Below are 22,661 nucleotides of genomic sequence, written 5' to 3'. Positions count from 1 at the left end.
CTGTTAGTTTGTGATAATTTGATTACACACACATTTACTTAAAGGTCCCATATTGTACAAAGTGAGATTTCCATGTCTTTTTTTGCTAATAAAGCGGGTCTAAGTTCTGTATTAATACTGTGAAAGTATCAAAGCCTCAGTCTACAGAGAAATGCACACAGCCTGTATTCAGAAACTGAACCTTAAAACGAGCCGCCAGGACTTCTGGAACTTTGTGATGTCACAACAAAGCAGTCTTGGCCCTCAGCCATGCCCGAAGTCCTGCCCAACCGGACCCACCTTGCAACCTTGCAGGATTTGGTTTTATCTGAGTGTTTACCTGCAATCTGCTTTATTTTTATTTGATCACTCAAAAAGCAGACAGCCAATCAGGAGAGAGGTTCAGAGTCTCTACTCTGATTGGCTCACTGACCTGTTGTTACTAGAAATCCAGAGAGAAGCCTGAGAGAAGCCTGAGAGAGGAGATATAAAACTACACTGAGAATGTTTTTGGTTCTTAAAATCACAAATATATCTTCTTATGGATCAACACTTCAAATAAAACCCTGGAAAGTGTAAAATATGGGATCTTTAACAATATGCACCATCTAAGAATAACATTAACTACTTGAATTTAAAAACAACTTGAATCTATCAACGTTATTAAACCTAGATTTTGACACAAGGCTCTTTGTCTTATTATTATGTGAAAATATCTTACACTTATATCAGTTTATATTGTGCTTTAGACGTTCATATAACCAAAACAATTTGTGAAAAAAGGTCAGGTTACTGCCAACTTTCCTCAGTTGTTAACACGTCAACTCACACATTTCCACACAACATTGCCATTGTTACCACACTCTGTGTCACACCCTGTTTTAAAATTCCACTGTCCACATCAAAAGTAATCAGTTACATTATTATGAGTGATTATCACTGATCAGGGTTGAATTGACTCATGTGAAACCTGGTAAAAAATTAAACTCAACATTAGAGACATTTATAAGCTTCTGCCATTCTGTGTGACTGAACAAACCCACTTTGAAATCAGGAGAATACTTTAATGTAGAAAAAGTTAAAAGAGCCATTCAAATATTTCATAAATGTCCTGGCACATTTCCATAAAAAGACACTCAGTTTCTAATACAACTAGAATTTGTTAATATGTTACATAAAACAACAAAAACAAAGAGCACACTGATTTGTTTTACATGGAGTTATTTAAATAAAAAAATCTGAAAAGATATTAGGCACTTTGACGTTGATCTGAGAGCCTTTTTTGAGATGTTAATACTCGTAGTAAAAAATTGCAGTAATCTTGAACACAAGAGTTTCTACTATCCCACATCTGAAGAGGGTGACTAAAGTTCTGCAGAACAAAAACTAAATGATCCAAGACGAGTTTCTTGAGGCGGATGAAATTTCCTATTGGACTCCAGTTTTAATCCTTGATGTGTTTAGAGTTCTGTTGCAGGACCCCATTCAATGTCATCCTCTTCATCCTCTTCATCCTCAGAGCTGTCGCTGCCTCGGATCTGCGTGCGTCTGAACTGGACTGCTTGGTGATGGTGTGCTAGCCTGTCGAAGGGCAGAAGAGAAGCGTCAGAGTTAGCAAAGAGCCTAAGTCTGGTAATACTCTCATAACTCCCATAAACCCAGAAGACTTACACGATGAACTGAGGGCCTTTCTTTTCCTCAGCTTGTGGCTCTGCCACACGAGCCTAGAAGAGAGGACGAGAACGGTTTTAAACAAGGATTTCTCAAAATCTTTGCTCCTCATTGCTCGTCCTGATTCTTAACTCACTGCAAACGAACAGCATGACTAGTCTTGGTTTCATACAGATTCTTGGGTGACTTTAAAACTATATTGGCAATTCTGGATTTTGAAGACCATTTACTACAAATCACGTAATCACATTTACAATACTGACGACCATGTTCTAAAACAGTAACTGTTATATAATATAATTAACTTCCAGTCAGCCACTGGTTCCAGTGAACTAATAGAGACTTTAAACCTGCCTCCTACCTCCTCATTTAGCATAATCTTTACATTTGGGTTAAAGAATTGGATTGTTGGGATGTTTTTCCATCAGCATTTATAATACACAGCACAAACACACAGTCATGTTAAGTACACGGTGGCTGCAGCTAACGATTATTATCATTATCTTATTAATCTGCAGATTATTTTCTAAAATACTTGATTCATCATTTGGTCTCTTAACAATATTTGGAAAAATCTTCATCACTATATTGCAGTTTCCATATTTAAACAGTCTGTTTTGTCTGACAAACAGCAAATATTCACTGTTGCTAGTTATAAATGAGAGCAAGAGATTTTATTTACCTGCTGTAATTTCTCTTCAATGGCAGACAGGCTTGCATGTTGTGGGCTCTCAGGCTGCACCTGAGCATATGAGGGCCCATTCACAGAGTGCTGAGTGGTTGGGTCAGGGGCTATAAAATCCGGAGGTCCATCTGATGGAGTGGTGGGCGCAATTGCATCAAGAGCGCTGAAGTCAGAGTCTGTAAAACTGCGATGAGTAGGGTCTTCCTCCTCAGAAGCGCTGTGAGGTGGGCTGTGTTTGTTCCGTTGGCTGGATCTGGGTTCAGGTACGTGCATCAAAGGTGGGATTTCTCTGACGGAGTATGCGTCAGCGTGCGGCTCGGGATCGAAGGTGGGGCTGCGGTGCCCAGAGGCCGGCTCAGATGATCGGGCTAAAGCAGCTCCAGCTGGCCTGGTGCCTCGTGAGAGCCTGGCTGCTTCCTGACCAGGATAAGCTTCCTCAAGATCCTCATTGTCGGTGTAGGCCTCTCCGTCTGTGAAGGCCTCTCCGTCAGTGTCCTCCAGGTCACTCGCAGCACTGAGGTAGTCTGACTGGGTTTGGTCCAGAGCATCCAAGTCCTGCTCTCCACCACTCTCCAACTGGACAGACAGAGAAGTTGTATTATTGGACAACAAGAGATGTTTAAACTGTAGGATAGATAATACAGGTGCCAGCTCGTTAAATTAAGCTTTTTGTGAGAATGAAAACTTGTATACATCTACATTAAAGATATATACAATATAAATTAAATATCCATATTAAAGATTTACGCTAATGTAGCAACTTTCATGGGTTTGTTATTTCACGTATGTCATGCTCCTTTTTGGGCTGAGGAAATTTCCTCCTTACTGGAACCATGAATCACTTCCAAATTAATCATATACTTAATCATACACATTAGTAAATGCAAGGTTGTGAATCTAAACATTGAAAGTTGACTTTTCTGACTGTTTTTCATGAGACTGTAGCAACATGCTGAACTACAACTGTGAGAGTAAAGGGCTTAAACCTGAAAGAGTCAGATGTGTGTGAGTCAGAAGGAGCTGTGTGTCATACCGTGACTTCGGACACCCAGACGGGTTTGGACTGTTGGTGGCGTATCTTATCTTTCAGACTTTCGTACCAAATATTGGAGTTGGGCTGCAGGTCAATACGTGCTGGGGAAGTCGGGAAAGAAACAATTAATATACATTATGAATTGGTACAACTACACCTGTATCTATCAGCGATAAATGGATAAATAAACATGACTACTGTACTATATAAAGTCTGATGTGTTCTCATGTAAAACGTGACATGGCAGGACTCTGGTCATGTGTCATTACCTGCGAACAGGTGGCTGCAGTGTTTCCTCAGCTTGAGGGCCTGTGTGTAAAGGCGTCTGGAGCTCTTGTTGGAGTTGGGGCTGTACCTCTGCCTCATGGCCTTGACGTCCTTGCGGCTGTGAGGGTCCAAGAACAGCACCATCGGGTGGTACTGGATATAGTTGAGTCTCTCCACTGCAGTGGGGGTGATGTCCAGAAGAGGGTGTTTGTCCTGAGAATACAGAGCAAAGAAAAACACAAGCAAAGAGGGTGTGAGGGGTAGAAAGAAAACACAAAAGAAAACAGGATTGGTTGAGTGTTTTTTTCTATTTGCTAATCTGAGTTCTGGCTCTTACTACTCACCTTCTCTGCTATTCTCCTCACAGTGTCCAGTTTAATAACTGTGGAGGCGCTCTCTGCTCCTCCACTGCGAGGAACCATTTCTGAAAAACAAATGAAATATTAATATAAATAGAATATCAGGAGAATAAGTGACAGGCACAGGGAAGATATAACTGGGAATTTTGTTATTTTGAACTTGAAAAATCAGGTGAGAAAGTGACAAAAAGAAGAAACCAACCTGCCACCTCATATTCATCAGGCATCTCTCTGGCCAGCTTCTCCATGGCAATGTCATTAAGAGGACCCAGAATGACAATGGGCCGTTTGAAATTAGCTGCAGACACAAAAAATTCAGGATCATTAAAACCTGTTGGACTAGTTAGCGAGTTAGGGCGTGATTTTACATGACATCATCTGTGCGAGGATTCAAAACAACCTTCTCTGAGCAGGACTCTCTCGTAGGCCGGGAATTTGCCCTGAATGGTGAGCTGCAGCAGGTCTTCACGACTCCGACGGACATTCTTTTCATTCTTTTTGTTCCCTCTTAGACCCCGTAGTTTCCAGAACTCAGCTCTGGGTCCTGACACCTGCCTCTCTCCACTCGCCCGCTGTGCCTGCTCAATGCTGGCCAGCGTCTCCGCCCTGCAGGAGATATAAAAGCTGAGTTATGGTTCTTGCTCAAACTAGACATCTAAATCTCTCTTTATCCCTTCCTGACCTGGCCTGGTTGGGGATGGTGCCTTTATCCATCTCGTGCAGGTCATTCCCCATGCGGATGGCCAACCAGTTGCCCAATTTCCCACGGTGCATTGTGTCCACCACCCTGAACACCTCTCCTCTGGTGAAGCTCAGGCCGATGTGTCCCTCTGCTTCGTGGTCGAAGTGCGTGCGGATGTAGAAGTTGTCTGCCAGGTTGGACTTGATTATCTTCTTATAAACTGTAGAGACAATAAATTTAGGATTGATAAATTCCGTCACTCAAAGGAAGTTATCCTGTGATCAGTTTTATGCCACACTTACTGTCCATCTTGTTCTGTGTGCAAATTTCCACTTGTTCTCCTTTCTTGATTTTCAGGAGGAAGTTGGCCGCCTCTTCACGTGTGAAATGGCCAAAATCAACTGTATTTACCTGAAAAAAAAGTAAAAAGAGACACAAGTGTGTAACAATATTTTGAGGGATAAGACGTTTTATCTCCAGCAGTTTTAAATTTTAAAAAAACTGTAAAAAGACATTTAACATCTGCCGTTGTCAGATAAATGTCACAGTGAGATTTCCATCATTTATCATCCTGAACGACAAGATCACGTTCTGGTTATAAATAAAAAACAAAATAAATCAATTTATTTAACTGTGCTTGTTCCAGCTGCTCTGAGTTGTGACAGTCACTGTGAAACAACATGAACTGTGCTGACTGCTCATATTCCTGGCAGACTGATGCAAACTCTCCACAATCTTGAAAATCAGCTGACTTTCCAAACAGGGGTTACTACTGGGCTCTAAACAGGGCAAAGTTTTCTGGAACTAGATGCTGAAATGAATATTAACCTCTTCATTACCCTTCAGCTGTAAGTGGTAATAATGAACTAAATAAGCACAAGCTGAAGTATAGGACCAGTATCTCACCTGCATTATCTGGTCTCCTTCTTTCATCCCCTGGTCATATGCAGGGCTGTTTGGCTGAACTCCACCTACAAAGATGCCGACATCATTGCCTCCCACAAGCCTCAGGCCCACGCTGCCCTCCTTCACGAACGACACTGTGTGCACGTCGGAGCTGTACCTGGGAGAGTCAGGCAGCCAGAAGAAGCACGCAAAGCAATTAGATTTTGGTTTAATTCCTTTGAAAGTAAATTAACTGGTTCAAACATGAAGAAAAATATGTTGCTATCCACATGAATAAACCTTTACTATCATAATTACTCACCCTGGATTAGGTGATGGGTAAGAATCTGGAGGTAAGGAGTAGATGGGCTCTTCTACAGGCTTGGCTGGAAGAGGCATGGGAATTGTGAGATTCTTAATTTCATTATCACTTTATCTTTTCACTTAATTTCTTATTTAGTTAATAAAATGACTAAAATAATCATAAAAGTACCATCAGAGTTCAAAGTGAAACCTTAACACTGCTTAAGGAGGTAACGTGACACCACTATTATGTGCAGTCGGTTTATCGCACCATCTATTGATCCTGGTCCCATTTTATGGGACAGAAGTTATTTTCCTTTGTTCCAGAGAAAATCCACCAAGTCTTTCTGCTTGACCAGAAAAGAATCGGCGAAAAAAATCTGTAACACACCCTTTAAACACTCAGATCTCAAAGCTTAGAGCCATCGCCACAACAGGAGCAGAAATGTAGCAGTTTTACTTAATGAATTGCTAAACCGTTCATCAATAATCGCAACTGCAGTCCAATACTGACAGAATACAAACGGCTGTCAAACTTGATTTTCTGTCAGTTGACTTATCACATCACTGCTAGTGTTGAGCCTTACAGTAGAGTGGTGGGTTGCTCTTCACTGAGATCCCAGACCTGAGGGTGCCGGTTCCATTAGCAGCGCGAGGAACACTGTGAGCAGGAGAAGACATAATGTGTGTGATGTTCGTGTAACAACGTCTTTACCACAGTGCTGGAGCAAATGTCCCAATGAGGGAGAAAATATACAATAGGAAGAAGTAGAAGAAGTTCCCATGTAAGCATATTTCTGATTATCGTCCGATATGATTTAATACTCGTTTGTTTATTTGATGAAGTGAATAACATCACTGTGTACCTGCGGTGGGTCTCCTCCCGCTCGGAGCTCCCAGACCTCCTGAGATATGAAAGCTGGTCTGACTCCGAGGAATCTGAGTGAAATATAGAGATGACAAGGAGTTTGGTCTAAATCTTTAAATGACAATTAAAATGAGGAGAGGAAGAGGACAAGCCTGTGACACACGGGGAGAGTAAACTGACCATCGGGAGGTGGTCTGGTGGGTGATGGGACACGATGCGGAGGCTCCTGCTTCACGGCGACCGAGGTGGTCTTTGTCTCAGGGAGGACTCTGAGAGGAGCACAGGGATTGGAAGAAAAATGAATGTAAAGAACTGCAGTATATCTCTTAAGCTTTTTTTTGTCATCTTCTTGTACGTAACAAGAAACAGAATGATCATGAGTGAAATCACCGTGAAACGCAAGAGTCATATCAAATGTCTTGTGTTGTTTTTCTGCAGTTAGACTGAAACATCAGGTGATGCAATCTTTTCAGGAAGTCTTGTCATGTGCACTAGTGTGTGCAGAGTGTTTTAGACACTCCTCTCTGTGTGTGTGCGCGTGCTTGCGTGTGTGTGTGTGTGCGTGCGTGTGTGTAGCAGATTAACCAGTCAGACATTGACTCAGTATCATTTCACACATCTCCACAGTGAAGAATTGCTAATTTTCTACTGTGTTTTCTTCACCAAGCAGGTTGAAGAGTTTGATTCTACTTCCAGTTAAATACACTGATTTTAATTTCTTGGCTTTTGCATCTTTCCTATAACTGTGATCAAACCCCAGCTCCCGTTGGTGACCAACTTTTTTTTTTAAGACGACAACTTTTCCAGGATCAATACAGTCAATCTGTGTGTCAGAGAGAACTTGACTAATCTGACTGACAGACTCCTTCAATAACACTTTATTGTGATAATCTGCTATCAACACTGTACAGTGACATATATTAAAGACCAATCAGTTCAAAATTTTCACTTGATTATCAACAGATATTCGGTGACCTGCCCATATTCTGATCGCACACCTGCTCTAGTTACTATCAATGGACCGCAGGTTTACTGTCAACAGTGTTGGTCGAGGTTAAATTTAGACCGTTGGAAATACTTGGTTCAGAGTTAGATTTTCTGGTTTGTCCCTCAGGTCATGTTTATGGTTGCTGGTTATGAGAAAGTACATTTGAGTTGTGAAACATTTCGATATGATGTCTCTTAGCACTCGGAACTTGACTAACAGGTGCTTGACTTGGTAACTTGCCTGTTGAGACAAACCTTGCAGACAAACACCTCATATGTTGTAGACAGTCAACATTTTTATGACATTAAAGTGTCAAGTGTCTCTCACCTGTATCTGTTGCTGACTGTGTTGGAGTTTCCACTGTGAGTGGACCCCCTGCGGGGGACAGATGCGTAACTGGCTTCTGACTCAGAATCTGAATGAGCTGTGAGGATCAAACCACAAATTAAATGCTTTTACAAGAACCATTTTTATACTGCACTACATTCACCAGTGGTTAAAAAAATGTAGATGACTTGGTAAAAAATACATTATTAAGAAGAAAAGAAAAGTTAGATTCAAGCCACAAAGTTTATGCTTTTCTCAAAAGACAAATATTAGATTTGGGCACACAACTCTTTAAAGTCAAACAAGAACACACAAAAGCTCCCTCCACAACTTTATCATAATGCTCATTACGAACACAATCAGGCACTTCATTATGTACACAAACCTTTTTGTGGCGGCTTTCTGGCAGTGGCACTGGCGTCGCTCCATCGTGGTGGTTCCACCTGGGGCTGCAGGGCAACATTGGGCAGGACTCTGGAAGAGAAGAGAGGGAGGCGGGAGTGAGGGAGGAGGAAGACAACAAATCTCAGTTACGTCTGGAGAAGGGGGGGAACTGTGGCTGATATGATGATTATTGCTGAAATGTTGAATATTCACCTTAGTATCTCTGAGGGAAGGACTGATCAGTACATCTGGGACTATTTTACAGATGTTTGATTGGCACATTGATGCTTCATTTATAAGTTTCCTCTGTTTAATCAACTATTAGCCACATAGAGGAGAGGGACATGTTCCGTGAAAGTCGCTTTTATTTCATTGGTTAACAAAATGTCAACACAAACAATTACACACAGTACACAGTCAAAAACACAAATCAAGCAAAGGCTAGAAAAATTAGGCTTTAAGGCACAAAATGAGCAAAGCAAAGCAATCACAAGACAGAAATGGGTAATGTATGGTTTAAAAGTAAATAAAAATGTATGATTAGCTAATGTAAATAAGGGCAAAGGCGTGCACAGTCTGTTCAGTTTCCAGTCCGTGAGATCTTGTTAGGTTTCAGGAGGAGGGGGGTGTGGGTGGGGGTTGGAAGTTGGGGTTGGGCAGACCTTCATCTGTACCTGTATCTGCTGAGGGAGTCTTGACTGTGTGAGGTGCTGTGCCTATGAGGAGGCCCCGAGCTGCCGTCCGACTCGGACTCAGAATCTGAGACGAAAGAGAAAAACGGTCATGAAATATGTCTGATTTAAAACTGCAGTAAGTATGGCTCTTACTGTGCTGCAGCACGAAATGACAACTGTTGTTTGTGATATTATTTATCACAACATAATGTTTTTCGCCCTCTGGGAAAGTTTAAGTTGATACATATAGTATTTTATCATTTATAAAACATTCATTTTGAAATATCCAAATATTAAAAATAAACCAAATATGTTTTCATTATTTGGGTGAACTGACCCTTTAATATGTTTGCATTAAAATTCAACTATAGTCAGATAATTGCCAGCTTCTCTCAGCCTCTATGCTGCCTGGTATTTATGTGTCACCATGGTAAATGTGACATAAAAACTCCTCTTATACAAGCAAAGTCATTTTCTCCTTTGCAATGGGATTTATAAATATAGAAATATAGAGAGTATTTGCTCTGGCTTGACCTTTATTTGCCTGTTGACACCTGTTTAGCAGCAAACACTGAAAGATTAAGCAAATATTGTTGAAGAGTTGTCCAGGATGTGTACTATCACAAGGAACTTCGATTGTTTTTGTGTGTGTGTGTGTGTGTGTGTGTGTGTGTGTGTGTGTGTGTGTGTGTGTGTGTGTGTGTGCGCTGACCTGGGGGTGGGACTCTGAGAGGGGAGCTGACCCTCCTTGGTGGCTCCTGGCGAACAGTGATGGGGTGAGGCAGATCAGGGAGAACTCTGCGGGAAATAACAAAACCACAGAAGGAAACATGGTTAGAAAATAATCCGATGAGACAAAAGATGTGGAAGATTTATGACTACTGCAAAAAATTCTTTATATACAGATGCTTGACATCCCCTTGTATATTTATTAATCCTATTGATGAGATATCATCACACTGTTAATCAGCATTTTGCATCACCAAAACCTTTAATTTGAGTTGAATAAAGCATTGTCCTGACTTGTATCTGCTGTCTGGGCGTGGGCTCTGTCTGTGTGGAGGAGAGGAAGCGCTGCGGTCAGAATCTGACTCCGACACAGGCCTGCGGGGCCGTGAGGCGTTGGAGGGAGTGTGAGAGGTGGTCCGGTTGTGGGATACAGGAGAGGACCGGGGGTTGGGGAGGGTGGACATACCGGAGAGAGCTCTGCAGAAAGAGCAAAACAAGCAAAAGAAAATGTTATTTATTAACACCTTATTTCACATTTGTTGTGTTTTCATGTATTTAAACAATCTGAAAATTGTCGGCTCTATCTGATTTGTTTAATGACCTGTCAAGGTGAATTTAGGTTATCTAAACTAAATAAAGGGATTCAGAGGAATAAACAGCACTGTAACTACTTCACTGCTGGAGAAACCTGATTTCTTGGCTTCTTTTACACATTTCTAAAGAGGGAGTGCTTGTACATGACAAAGATTTCAGACATGGAAGGTTTCTACTGAAAGTAAATATGAAGGACTGAAAGCGATATGATAGTTACTCCAAGCAGTGTGTTCATCCATGCTATTATCACTTTCAACGCAGACTAAAACTGAAACTGGAATAAATAAGTCTGAATGTTTCAAGCTTTTTATTGTGAATTGGTTCAAACGGTAGAAGCTGACTTCTGTCTTGTGCGCATATATACAGAGTCTAATATGTAAAAATGAATTCTTAATGTCCTGTACTCGTCTACTGGCTGTTGAGTTCACTGTGCAGGAAATACATTCCTGCTAGATTTCCATATCAAATAAATATAATAACCCTGGTTATATTGCCAGAAAAGACAATAAATATTCTAACTAAAGATTCTTAAATCAAAATTATTTTATTTGATTTCATCTGTTTAACATTCAAATGATCATTCATTTTGAATGTTTCTTCTTATCTACATGTTTAAAATCTACTCATATACCATGAATGTGCTTTCCAATCACAGAGTTTGTTCAACATTTTGTCATCGTTAAAAGAAATTAAATTGAACTGACTTGTATCTGCTGGACTGATCCCTCACGTCCGGACTGTGTCTGTCTCTTCTGACCGGAGGAGGAGAGGCGCTGCGATCAGATTCCGACTCATATGGAGCTGAAGAAACAATAACAAACATCATCTCTGTCCAGCCGTGCATTTAGACCTACATGCTCTGGATTTCAATCTCAATGTGACTTCCAGCAGCTACACAAAGCAAACCTTTGCCAAAACGGTATCAGACACAGTTTGACTCAGTGTCACACTGAGACAATCTTATATTTATATATTATAATACCTCTACAGGTAACACAGTCAGCGTTTGTCGGAGTATGTGATCAACAACCTGTGTGGTACGAGCGAGTATGAGCGAGTGATTCTCTGCAGGACTGACCTCTACGAGAGGCGTAGGTTTTTGCAGGAGGACGGGTCAAGGTGGAGCGCACGGGCGATGAGTCCCGAGACTTGACTGGAAGAGGTTCAGCTCTTGTTCTGGATTATAAATAAATAAATAAATAAATAAATAAATAAATAAAATAAAGCATTCTTACAATAAAAATTGAGCCATTTTCAAAAATCGAAATTCAATTCAGATTTTTACTGCTTTACATTATGAACTGAAAGAATCACATTTGTTTTAGCCACACCACAAACTACAGCTTAAAATTTTGTATTACATTATTGTCACAGTGTTCACCATCTGTTTGCTTTACAACCATATTGACGATGGTGTGGGATAGGCATATTGAGTAAATGAGAAACACAAACAACTACGTTTTAAAATCAAATCAGCGTGTAAAGGCAGAGGAGAGAGCAGATGGCTCGGTGGTTAGAAAATGAAACTAACATGCGAGTGGTGAAACAGGTTTTGGGTTTATTTTAGACAGACTGAGATGAAGCCTCACCCAGGTGTACAACTATTGTTTCTACTACACATGTTATCAGGTGTAAGGGTAGTTGTTATGTGTACCTGCGTGTGCGTTTCTCTCTGGTGGGTTGACGGGATGTTCTGTGAATGGGGATGTCTGCATCAAGGTCCGAAATGTCTGATGGGAAATGGAGAAGAACAATGATTGGTCAAAATCCTTAACCAGTGATTCCTCCATTTTATTCTCCTCCATTTATTTTCTCTCATTCACGTCATTACCTTTTCTCTTACACAATAAGAGTAATCAAGAGTGTCTTTCACTTTCACATCAGCCCGTAATGCTCACATTTACTACCCCTGCTCTCCCCCTCTCCCTCTCCCTCTCTCACCCTCCAGCTCGGAGCTGCTGTCTCGGCGCCGATCGTCCTCGCTGTTGGGGGCGCTGTCCTCCACCTCTGGGATGCTCACCAGGAACTTGCGGTCGTCCCTGAGGACCGTCATGGTCAGTTTGCCCCTGCTCTTCTCCACCAGGTGCTTGGTCTCCAGCAGAGATAGATTCTCAGTTGTCATGCCATTGATCTGGTTGAAGGAAACAAAACTTAGGATTTCATTGTTTCATATACTATTGATGAATTCAGAAAGCTTCCAGACTTTTTTTTGTAAGAGTTAAAGCTTTTGATTTCACCTTGAGAATGAGGTCTCCCTCCTGCAGCGTGCCTTCCTTTGCAGCCAGGCCTGTTTCTGTCATGTGCTTGATAAAGATCTGACTGCCCAGCTTTAGTCCATATTCTGCAGAAAAAGGAAAACAACAGGTATCCAGACAGAAATCAGGTCAGAAAGGTTGAGAGGTGTGGATTATCTTTGTCTAAAAACTCAGGGCAAACAAACTTAGGCTTCTCTCCTCAGTTCCCAAAGTCTTACCATCTGTGATTTTCTTTTTAACCAAAGTAGTTTTGATGGGCTTGTCTGCAACGTCGTGGCGTGGCAACCTCTTGTAGCCCGTCGACATTAACGGCAGTGTGTTTCCGTTCCCGTTACGATCGAGCGTGGAGCTGCGGGCTCTGTAGTGATTGGCGTCTTGGCTCTCGCTGCCGTCAGAGTAGCGTCGTGTTCGTCTGGGAGGGTCATGGTCCAGCAGGTTAGAGTGGGAGGCGGCCCGAGACGGCCTGGTGGTGGCTGGGATTTGGATCTTGCGAGGGCGTTTCACTGTCTGGAGAGGGAGAGATGGAGACAGCCAAAGATTTAGAGACAAGTAAGCAGTAATACATCATAGATTGGAAGCAATTTAGGTGTTTTTGGTTGGTGCTTTGGCTCCATACTCACCACATTTGCTGTCTTGCCACATGATTTCAGGATCTGAATTGTGAAGTTAGAGTGGACGTTCTCCATGGACGTTCCATTCACCATGACAATTTGGTCTTTGTTGCTGCAAGACGCAAGAAAACACATGTATGAGTCTGGTTCTGTAGGTGGGTTACACACACCTCCCAAGTAAATTTACATATACAGTCAGACGAGTGATCATGTGGTTTTTTTTTTATGTTCCCCCAGTCAAGCGAGGGTGATGGTAGTCAACTTACAAGAGTCGTCCCATGGCTGGTCCACTTGGCAGCACATCTGACACCACCACAGCTGTATCCCCGTCTGGGTGAGGCTTGTCCTTGCCTCCAGATATGGCAAACCCAAACCCGAACTTGGGATCCTGCAATTATGAGAGGATGAGATTTTTTTTTTTTTTAAAAAAGGAGATGAGACAGAGATAAAAACACAGCTCCGACATGAAAGAGTGACATACAAGTGAAGAGAAAGGAATGCAGGAGAGTAGGTGGGTAGAGCCTGAGCCTGTGCGGGAGATACAGTAGAGAGATAGAGGGAGAAGGAGCACATTCCAGTGAACAGCTGGTGCAGCAGGGTGTGTAGATCTGAATTCCTGCTGGAGTCTGAGCTGTGAGAGGTCTGAGGGACGGTCCACCCCAAAACCCATAAAATCCTTCACAATACCCCTGGAAACAATAGTGAAACTGCCTCTGTGCCAGACATGGCGGCTCAACTTTCACCTCTGCATTTCTGTAGCCACTGAGCACAGACCAGACAGCACTAACCCGCCAAAGATAAGTGGTCTGCTCTTCAAATTTATCATAACCCCTAACATGTTTATTCCTGAAATGAAGCTTCATAATTTGATTACTCAACAGCCACTTACTTTGTTTAGTGTTATTGTATGTTGCTCCCATATTGTTAACTCCTCCATGCCTGGTTTCTGGAAAGAAAAAGAAAAAACAATCATGAGAAGGATTCTATACTTGAGCCAATGAATATTTAAATTTCACAATATTAAATCATAATTTATTAATCCTATTATATAATCCAGGTCCTTACAAGGAGGACAGTTGAGCCAGAGCCGAGTAGAAAGAGTGTGTATGGTTCAACCTGATCTTAGCATGCTCTCACCTGTCTCAATCCTGCCTGACCGGTATGGAGGAGGGGCTACTTAGTGTGTGTGTGTGTGTGTGTGTGTGTGTGTGTGTGTGTGTGTGTGTGTGTGTGTGTGTGTACTCATGCTGACAACATATAACAGTGGGGCTTGTTCAGTAGGCGCAAACACAGAAAAACCTTGTACAGAGACAAATAGGGCTTCTAAACAATTCTTTTATTGTAATCAATTCATCATTTGGTCTATGAAATGTCAGAAAATCCTGAAAAACACCAGTCACTGTTTACCACAGCTCAAGGTGACATCTTCAAATATCTTGTTTGCTGCCTCCAACAGTCCAAAAAAATATTCAGCTTACCCTCATATATGAGAAAGAAAAGCGACACATCTTGACATTTGAGAAGCTGCAGCCAACAAATGTTAAAAAATAATAATTTCATATTCAGTAGTTGCCAGTTAATTTTCTTTTGACTAGTGTTCTGAGTTGTTGTTGCAGCTCTAGGGACAATTATTTCCCCCTTTTCAGTGACTCACTGTGCCTCCTCTACAGCGCTCTCATTTTGACTCTCTGTAAACGGTCACAGTCTGGAAACAGAATCTAGGAGCAATAAGGAAACTGCTCTTGAATCTCACACATTTTGTGGGTCAGTGTTATGAAATCACCAGAGAAAGAACATCTCGACTGCAGTGTAAGAGGGGATCTCCCACCGTTACATACAGTCATCTTTATTTCTTCCATTCTGTCTTGAGTAAAATCTTTGTCCTAAAACTTTTTCTGAATGACAGTGTTTAACATAAACCACTAATTTACACAACAACAAAAAAAAAACCACATACTTTTATCTGCACTAACATGACAGCATGCCTGTCGTGTTTCTCATTTTCCACATACTAGGACTTTTCAAAACCAAACAAAACAAAGTGCCGGCTGGCCACCGACTGTAGAAGACGCCTGCTTAAAATAAGAAAGGGTAAAGCCAGCTCTAATCAGAGACACAGTGATGTACTGTTGTAGTAAAAAAAAACAACTGCCTGGAGTTTGTTCAAACACTAAAGTACAAGGCACTGACGTGTATTAGCATCAGCAAAGCAGCACAGATGACATGTACACCTTTAAAAAGGAACTCACAGAGCACAAACACCAGCCAAGTATCGAACTTCCCCCAAACACATCGTATAAAAACACAATATGAATTTACTGATTCTGCCAATAAACAGCATTTCTTAATGAAGTTCAGTTTAAAATAATAAACAATAAATAAACAAAATAAAAGACTATTCTTTGAAGGGTAAACATCTCAAATATGATCACCACAAAAATCTCAAAGTCGCTGGTGGTGATAACCAGGAGTGTAGGTGAACAGTGTGCGAAGGTTGTTTGCTTGACCAAGTTAATCATAAACCGACCTGATTGCTCAAATAAAAGATGGCTATGGGTTTTCTGACTGCATTTGAATTCTAGACCGACATCGATACCTGAAGCTTTTATTGTTTCACTGCAGTTGGTTGTAGCTGGAGGGTGCACAGGCCATTGTGAGCAAAGCAAGAAGCAAAGCTCACAAATAAGTGTGGACCGCCCATGTTTGAAAAGATGAACGAATCTGTCAGTTTAAAAATCACAAGTCAGTCAAAGACAGAACAATCAAGCAGCAGCTTGTCTGCAGAGTCCTCAAACATCTGGATCATTCATTCATCGTTCATTTGAAAGGGAGAAACAAGAATAAGAAACCAGGATGTAACAACCGAAGCAAACTGAACTGCACGAGCAAAGACAACTGTTATACAACTTCATAACTGTCCTACTGAGGAGGACAGCTCTTTCACTACAGTGTTGCAACGCTCAGGCTGACCTATATTCAAATACATTACTGTAGCTGAATCATGGCACACTGGTGATACAATAAGTTAAACTTTAACTATGGATGTAGGACGTGATCATATGGTTACATGATGAATGTCGTGCATTTGATGTCCACCCACAGCTGAAGGTAAAGGAGGACATTGTGCTGTCAGTCCTCTGTCTAGGTAATTTCCTAAAAACAAGTTGAAAAAGCAAATCAGGTGTTTGAACAAAGCAGAGCAATGTCTGTCTGCCCTAGAAATCCTTTATCTCAGTCACAAACATGATGTTTCAGTAAATCAGACAGTCGGGAACAAAACCCTCTAAGATGAACCGCAAACGCTCCTGTAAAGATCAGATGTTTATCGAATTGAAATTCGCTAAAAAAACGTAAGAAATGTAAACACAGATAAAGCTGACAGAGATTTTCTGTTTATCAATGAGAACCTGGTTTAAGCCCACGACCTGAAGTCCTGGACTTTTAGCTTGTCACCTTGCCAACACTAAGCAATCTTTAGGTGAGGACTCATACATCATAAAGAATGAATGTCCTTTGTTCATTTCTTACAGCTGCATTTTCACAGTGGTGCGCTGTAAGAACATTTGTATTCCACCCTGTCTACTTACCACTTGGTCCGTGAACCTCACTTCCATTTCCCACTGGGATTTCTAAGCTGAACAAAACACCTGCGGCCTCCGGCGCTCAATGAACAGCCAGCCATATATTCCATATGGCAACGCCAAAAAACCAAACAATCACAGATCCCACTGTCATCCAACTCCCGTTACTTCCTCCTCAGATCAGCGCCGAATGGATGAAGGCTTTTGTCCAGCGGAAACCTGATCCTCCTGCTAAAATTATCTGTAATATGACCAGCTGTGATGTTTCTCTCTCAGCGGGGAGAGAAGGAAAAAAAAAAACTCTAGGAGAGACCTCACCTGGAGCGCTCCTCCCCCACCCAGCCTTTGCCCACTCTCACAGTCACTCTCTAGTGCCCTTTCACAAATGTGGATTTAAGGTGGAGCTGCACTGCTGTACATAAATGCCCATAAATAGATATGTGAAGTGAAAAGTGAAGTATCTTAAATGTGACAGACAGGTATGCAGTCTTGCATCAGTCTGAAGTGATGAATACTAACTACTGTGAAATAAGATATAAATAATATATAAGATTATATACAAAGAAATGGGACTCAGAAGAAAATGTTATCAATTATTGATCTTCCTTATACCACAAAGTTTAACATTGGCTACTTTAAAGTATGTCAACATACTTCTCTACACTGAAAATGACAAGAACTGCCACTGCTTAACCCTTTGACTGAAGCTCTCCACATTCCTTGTAATTCAACAGACCATATTTGTGAGTCTATAGATAAAGTTTGCCTATTTTCTTCCTTCTTTTTTTTCTTTAACAAATTAATTCATTAATGAATCCATTAATCATACTTATTTGGAAACATTGGAATGAACCTGCCAAATGATCTGTGGGGACTGACGAAGCTTCTTCTTAAAGTTCTTAAGACAATAATATCGTTGTTCTTAGTGTAGCTATGAAGCATGGCCTCAAACGCATCTAGTGCAATACAACTAAAATCAATATGTACAGACATTGTTCAGGTAACATGATCTACTAAAGAACAACACAGACAGTACTGGCTCTCATTGCAATAAACACTGTTGTTAATGCTACATGCAGCACTATGCATCCACTTACAGGCACCACCAGGAGTGGTGGTGGAGGCTCAGGGGGCACAGAGCCAAAGTGCTTCAACAGTTTAATTCGCTGCGTCAGATTCATGATAAGAGCGTTGCCTCCTTCTTCTGTTAAAAACACCTGCTGACCAACTCACAGACACAAAAACCTCCAGATGGGTCAGTGCAGGTCAGTAAATGTCTGTGCAGTCAGTGAGTCCCCAAAAGACAAATAATCCACAGACAGATCCCACAGCAAGAAGACACCTAAAAATATTCCATTTAAAATCTAGAAAATTTAAAAAAAAAGAAAAGAAAAAAAAAGCCCAGTAATAAATTGAGATTCTGCCTCCGACTGACAGGTCATGTGTCAATGACGCTAGCTATAATAGCGATGTATCCTCAATTATTCCCTTTCTGAAAGGTTCATAAAGTCAAACAGGTCAGCTTGCTCCCACTGTCAGTTGTATGTGAGCTTCTTGGTTAACTTTTAGTCTTTCCCACAAGGCAGCAGCAGCAGGTCCCAGGCTGCTGGCTGAGTTTCAGTCTGCTGGGTGCTATGGTTACGTCCAGGGAATGAGAGCACTGGGCTGTTAATAATTGACGGGGTGTTTGCTACGGTATAGGTCTGCTTGCTCTGAGTAAAGTTTCCTGGGTTCCTACACAGATCCTGCTGTGTTTCAGGTTCAGGAAATAGCACTGTGGCAACACAGCTTTGATGGTATCTCTCTTTCATGGTTAACATTTATGCACGCCCCAAAGCATGAGCGTGCAGCAATCTTTCTCTCTCTCTCTCTCTGTTTGAGTCTGATTAACAGTTCCCTGCCTCGTCAGGAGTACAGCCACATTGTTAAAGAGGAGGGAGCACCATGGGGTGAAAGTGATATCAATAGTTAACATCTTATCACTTCAGAAACCCGAGAACTTTCATCCAAAGACTGGTGTCTGTATTATTAAAATGTATTAGTTTTACAATAGGTGGTGGCCACATACAGTAACAGATGCAGATGGCTTAGGTTCAGCCAGGTGGAATACCTGGCCTCTAGTCAGCCGGGGCACGAGGGCTGAATTATTAATAGGTCTGAAGAAAACCGGGCATGAAAATAAACTACTACTGTTACTAAAACAAACACTTACTGAAGGTGTGCCCCCTCTAGTAGGTAAATAATCACTCATTCCTGTCTCAGGACTTAAGAGCCACCTCAGAGGCTGCTCTGTCAGTGTGTTTCTTTTGTTCAAAGCTAAGGCCACTCCTGTTGGCTTACCAACATGCAAACTACCGACTCAACTCCAGAGCACCTTGTTCCACTACAGGTGAGCTAAGAGCTTAACTTCGAGCTGCACTGTTAATACAGAGGCCTACTTTTAGTGTGATGCATAACTGAAATTCTTCAACAGTGCATCATTCAAACAAGCCACTCTGATAATTATTAATGACAGACAGAGACATTGACTTCAACATACAGTGGTTAGTGGTTAATGAGAAACAGCAAAGCTTCTCTGTAAATATCGAGCTTCGGAGGACAAATACTCCAGAGGTTTACAGAGCCCTCAGAGCGGCTGTAATTACACAGGCCAAGGCCAAACACACACAGTGTAACTGCAAGTTACTCATGTCATGTACTGTCAACAGTGTTCAAGTACTGCAAGGAACCACTTTACACCTACCTGGACTCCCATACAGATGTCTTCACATGGGTTATGAGAAAACACACACACACACACACACACACACACACACACACACAGAGAGAAACTGATTCACTCTCTTTCACAATTCAGCATCAATCACAACGCTTAAAAAGTCCTCTATGAATAAATCCTAAAATCAGAAAGATAAAGACAGCAGATACAAATTCACAAAGACTTGTGTGTTTGGCGTTTGTTAAAGCTGAACCAAACTGGACTGTGAAATAAAAAACAAGGCAATAACAAGGACATTACATGTAACATTAAGCTACTTGGAAAGCTGTTAACAACCTTGAGCATGTAACCGTCACGTATCAGTAAGCAAATGTCTGTTTGGTTAACAAATGTTAATAGAAATAAATGAATCTGTTGAATAATGTACTTAGGGTGTACTTAGAGTTGAGTAATGTTGAGTAAGGGCAACAGTAAATACCACTGGAGATTTTGCCATACATGTTGTACAGGGGTATCAATGTCTTTCATATCTGTAAGAGTACTTGGCCATTGTGGGCAATGTTGCTTTATAGCAATATTAGTTGTTTACATGTCACCAACGTGATGAAGTACTTAGATTTTCTGGAATAGCCAAACAGACATTACTATCTGTATATTGACACACACATGCACGCACAAACGCGCGCACACTCACAAACACACACACTGCTGCTGATGATGTTGTTGTAGGTGGTGGCTCCTGACAGAAGCCTTCAGCACTGATCAAAACATTTCATTTAATTCAGGAGTTAATTTCTAAAATCCACAAAAACTCGGCTTGAGCCAGAATCTGTCACAGGGAACTTTCCAGTACAGCGAGCAAGAACTGAATCATCCTCAGTAAAACATTGTATGAGTAAATACACTGACTGTGCTCAATGGAAAGGAAGACGCAGCTGTTTGGGAATGCAGAGTCGAAACTATTGTGAAACTCTCTGGCAGGCAGGTAGAAACCTGCATGTGTGGCAGAACCAGTAAGGTGAGCATGAGGAAAGTGGGGCTTGAAGCTGTCAGCCACCCCAACCCACCTAACCATCCATCCACCCATCCATCCATCCATCCATCCATCCATCCAACCATCCATCCATTCATCCATCCATCCATCCATCCGCCCGCACAAAACACAACACACAACAACGCTATAGCTAGCTGATTTATCCCACTAAATCAAAATGCTACTTAACAAACCACACAGCCGACATAAAGACCTCTGTACTCAAAGAAAACTCAGAAGAAAACAGTATATAGACGATATAGCTGATGCTATTGGGCTTCTAGTTGTGTACATATCCAGTCTAAAGCTGTACGCCTGTGAGTGTTCAAAGCTAACTCCGTGGCTAGCTTAAATCTTACGTGAGTGAGGTAACAGCTGCCGGACTTTCACAAAAATATAAAGTTTTCTTTAAAATTACTTCATTAAACACTTCAATTTCGCATCCCCCACCCCACCCCTACTGTCAGACTTGTGATGTGGACTGATAGCCATGCTTCACCTGTGTGTACCCGGAAACATTTGACAGAGCTGAAGCTAACGCACCTGTAGACTTCCTCTCTGTAGGTTCAACTGTGTCGACGTACGGTCACTCTCTCACACGACTCCTCCAAGTTTAGAAATCCCCTGTCGAAATCTTTAAAGTGTCGTCGGCCAGCCTTGGCTGTTTCTGTAGTTTGAAAATTTTCTTCAAAATCTTCTTGAAGACAGGTGAAGAGGCGGGGCGTCGGCGGCCAAAACCACAGGTGAGTTCAGTTTCACGACGTCATCACGCCAGTGCGGCGTCACCAACAGGAAACGTGTCCTCATAAATAAATCCTCTTTACAATTTTGCTTGTGATAATTTGACTAAAGTAAAATGAAGTGAACAGAATAGAAAAAGCCTGGGCTTCATGTATGGCGAGGTTGTGTTGTGGTTATTTACTTTTGTTTTGATATGACAAATAAAAAGGAATTATCAGTAGAGGTGCATTTATTTATAATAGGCAGCCCAAACTCTACAGATGATACTGTAAAACTTTATTTTATAACAATTTACTTCTTTGAATTGCATATTGTCGCTCTGCGTGCTCTGTAGCTATGACATGGAGCTTGAGATTTGAATACATTTACACAAAGAGCACTGGAGAAATGTGCAGAGATAGTCTGCTGTATATAATCTCTCAGGTAAACTCTTATAAATGTTCTACATATCTGGCTGTAACCGTCTCTTTGCCATGCTGCTTGTGCCTGTCTGTATGATTTGTGAATGTCTTAATCCCTTTTTTTCTCCTGTTTTTGAGATAGTCAGGGAGGTCAGTATTGTAACCTTTACTTTTGTATTAGTTTCAGATTTGTTTTGTTTTTTTTTTGGGGGGGGGTCATTGTGTTTGTTATTTTGGCCTTGGCTCTCCCTGACATTACACTGTGCTTCATGTTGGCAGCAAACCTTTGAAATCCTGAACCTTGGGACTCTTCAAATTCTTCATCTAGACTTTTGTTACCGCCCTTTCTCCTCGACCAACTTAGGGTCCTAACAGTGTGCAAGCTAATGAGCCCCTGTAGGCACTCATGCCTGAAAAGGCCTCCACCCCTGAACAAATGTCCATGAGTCCTTTGACTCTTCAACTGTTGCTGCATATTGAGGCCAGTTCAAATGAGTTCAGTACAGTTTATATATAATGTGATACTGCAGACGATCATTGGCAGAAACCGGATATTTTCACATTTTGTATGAATATAAACATTTTTGGTTGGTGCCTGAACACAGGTTTTTACATCATCAGCGTAACAGTTCAGCCTTTACACTTTATCAGTGCTGGAAGAAGTATTCAGGTCCTTCATTCAAGTAAGAGCAGCAGCTGTAAAATAAATATGCTAGACTAAAAAGTGTGCTTTCCACCACAGTATATAACACATGTTCTGTCTCATCAGTTAGTTTTACTGTTACCTGTTTAAATAAGCAAGGAGAGATGTCTCACGTATTGCGCCCACTTAGTTGGGACAAAGGCCATTTCCTAAACTAAACTGGGTGTGGTAAAACTGGTCAACCCAGAT

At 41.5% G+C, this 22,661-nt stretch overlaps 1 protein-coding gene across 4 annotated transcripts; it reads right to left on the bottom strand.

Annotated features, from left to right (window-relative positions):
- Window positions 1–1,022: 1,022 nt before the first annotated feature.
- tjp3 (tight junction protein 3) lies at window positions 1,023–21,329 on the bottom strand. 4 transcript variants are annotated; one of them, XM_023404444.2, is made up of 30 exons: window positions 21,171–21,329; window positions 14,184–14,240; window positions 13,561–13,682; window positions 13,304–13,406; window positions 12,902–13,190; window positions 12,666–12,769; window positions 12,370–12,559; window positions 12,083–12,158; window positions 11,507–11,604; window positions 11,133–11,229; window positions 10,129–10,311; window positions 9,818–9,903; window positions 9,106–9,190; window positions 8,433–8,521; window positions 8,048–8,144; window positions 6,913–7,001; window positions 6,731–6,803; window positions 6,452–6,525; window positions 5,884–5,947; window positions 5,583–5,739; window positions 4,979–5,087; window positions 4,677–4,896; window positions 4,395–4,600; window positions 4,197–4,292; window positions 3,980–4,059; window positions 3,638–3,848; window positions 3,369–3,469; window positions 2,333–2,911; window positions 1,651–1,703; window positions 1,023–1,560 (listed from the first exon to the last, which is right to left on the bottom strand). In XM_023404444.2, the coding sequence occupies exons 2-30, from the start codon at window positions 14,229–14,231 to the stop codon at window positions 1,440–1,442; spliced, it is 3,900 nt and encodes a 1,299-aa protein (XP_023260212.1). In that variant the 5' UTR covers window positions 14,232–14,240; window positions 21,171–21,329; the 3' UTR covers window positions 1,023–1,439. The 4 variants fall into 4 exon arrangements, with proteins under 4 accessions (XP_023260212.1, XP_023260209.1, XP_023260210.1 ...); XM_023404441.2 differs by lacking the exon at window positions 21,171–21,329 and adding an exon at window positions 17,973–18,470; XM_023404442.2 differs by lacking the exon at window positions 21,171–21,329 and adding an exon at window positions 16,882–17,209.
- Between the last annotated feature and the right edge of the window lie 1,332 nt (window positions 21,330–22,661).

The sequence above is a fragment of the Seriola lalandi genome, unplaced genomic scaffold, assembly GCF_002814215.2.
Source record: "Seriola lalandi dorsalis isolate HSWRI2012SDOR001 ecotype SW California unplaced genomic scaffold, Sedor1 jcf7180002054244, whole genome shotgun sequence".
Lineage (NCBI taxonomy): Eukaryota > Metazoa > Chordata > Actinopteri > Carangiformes > Carangidae > Seriola > Seriola lalandi.
The sequence above is the reverse complement of the archived record's forward strand: the minus strand, read 5'-3'. Positions and strand labels throughout refer to the sequence as shown.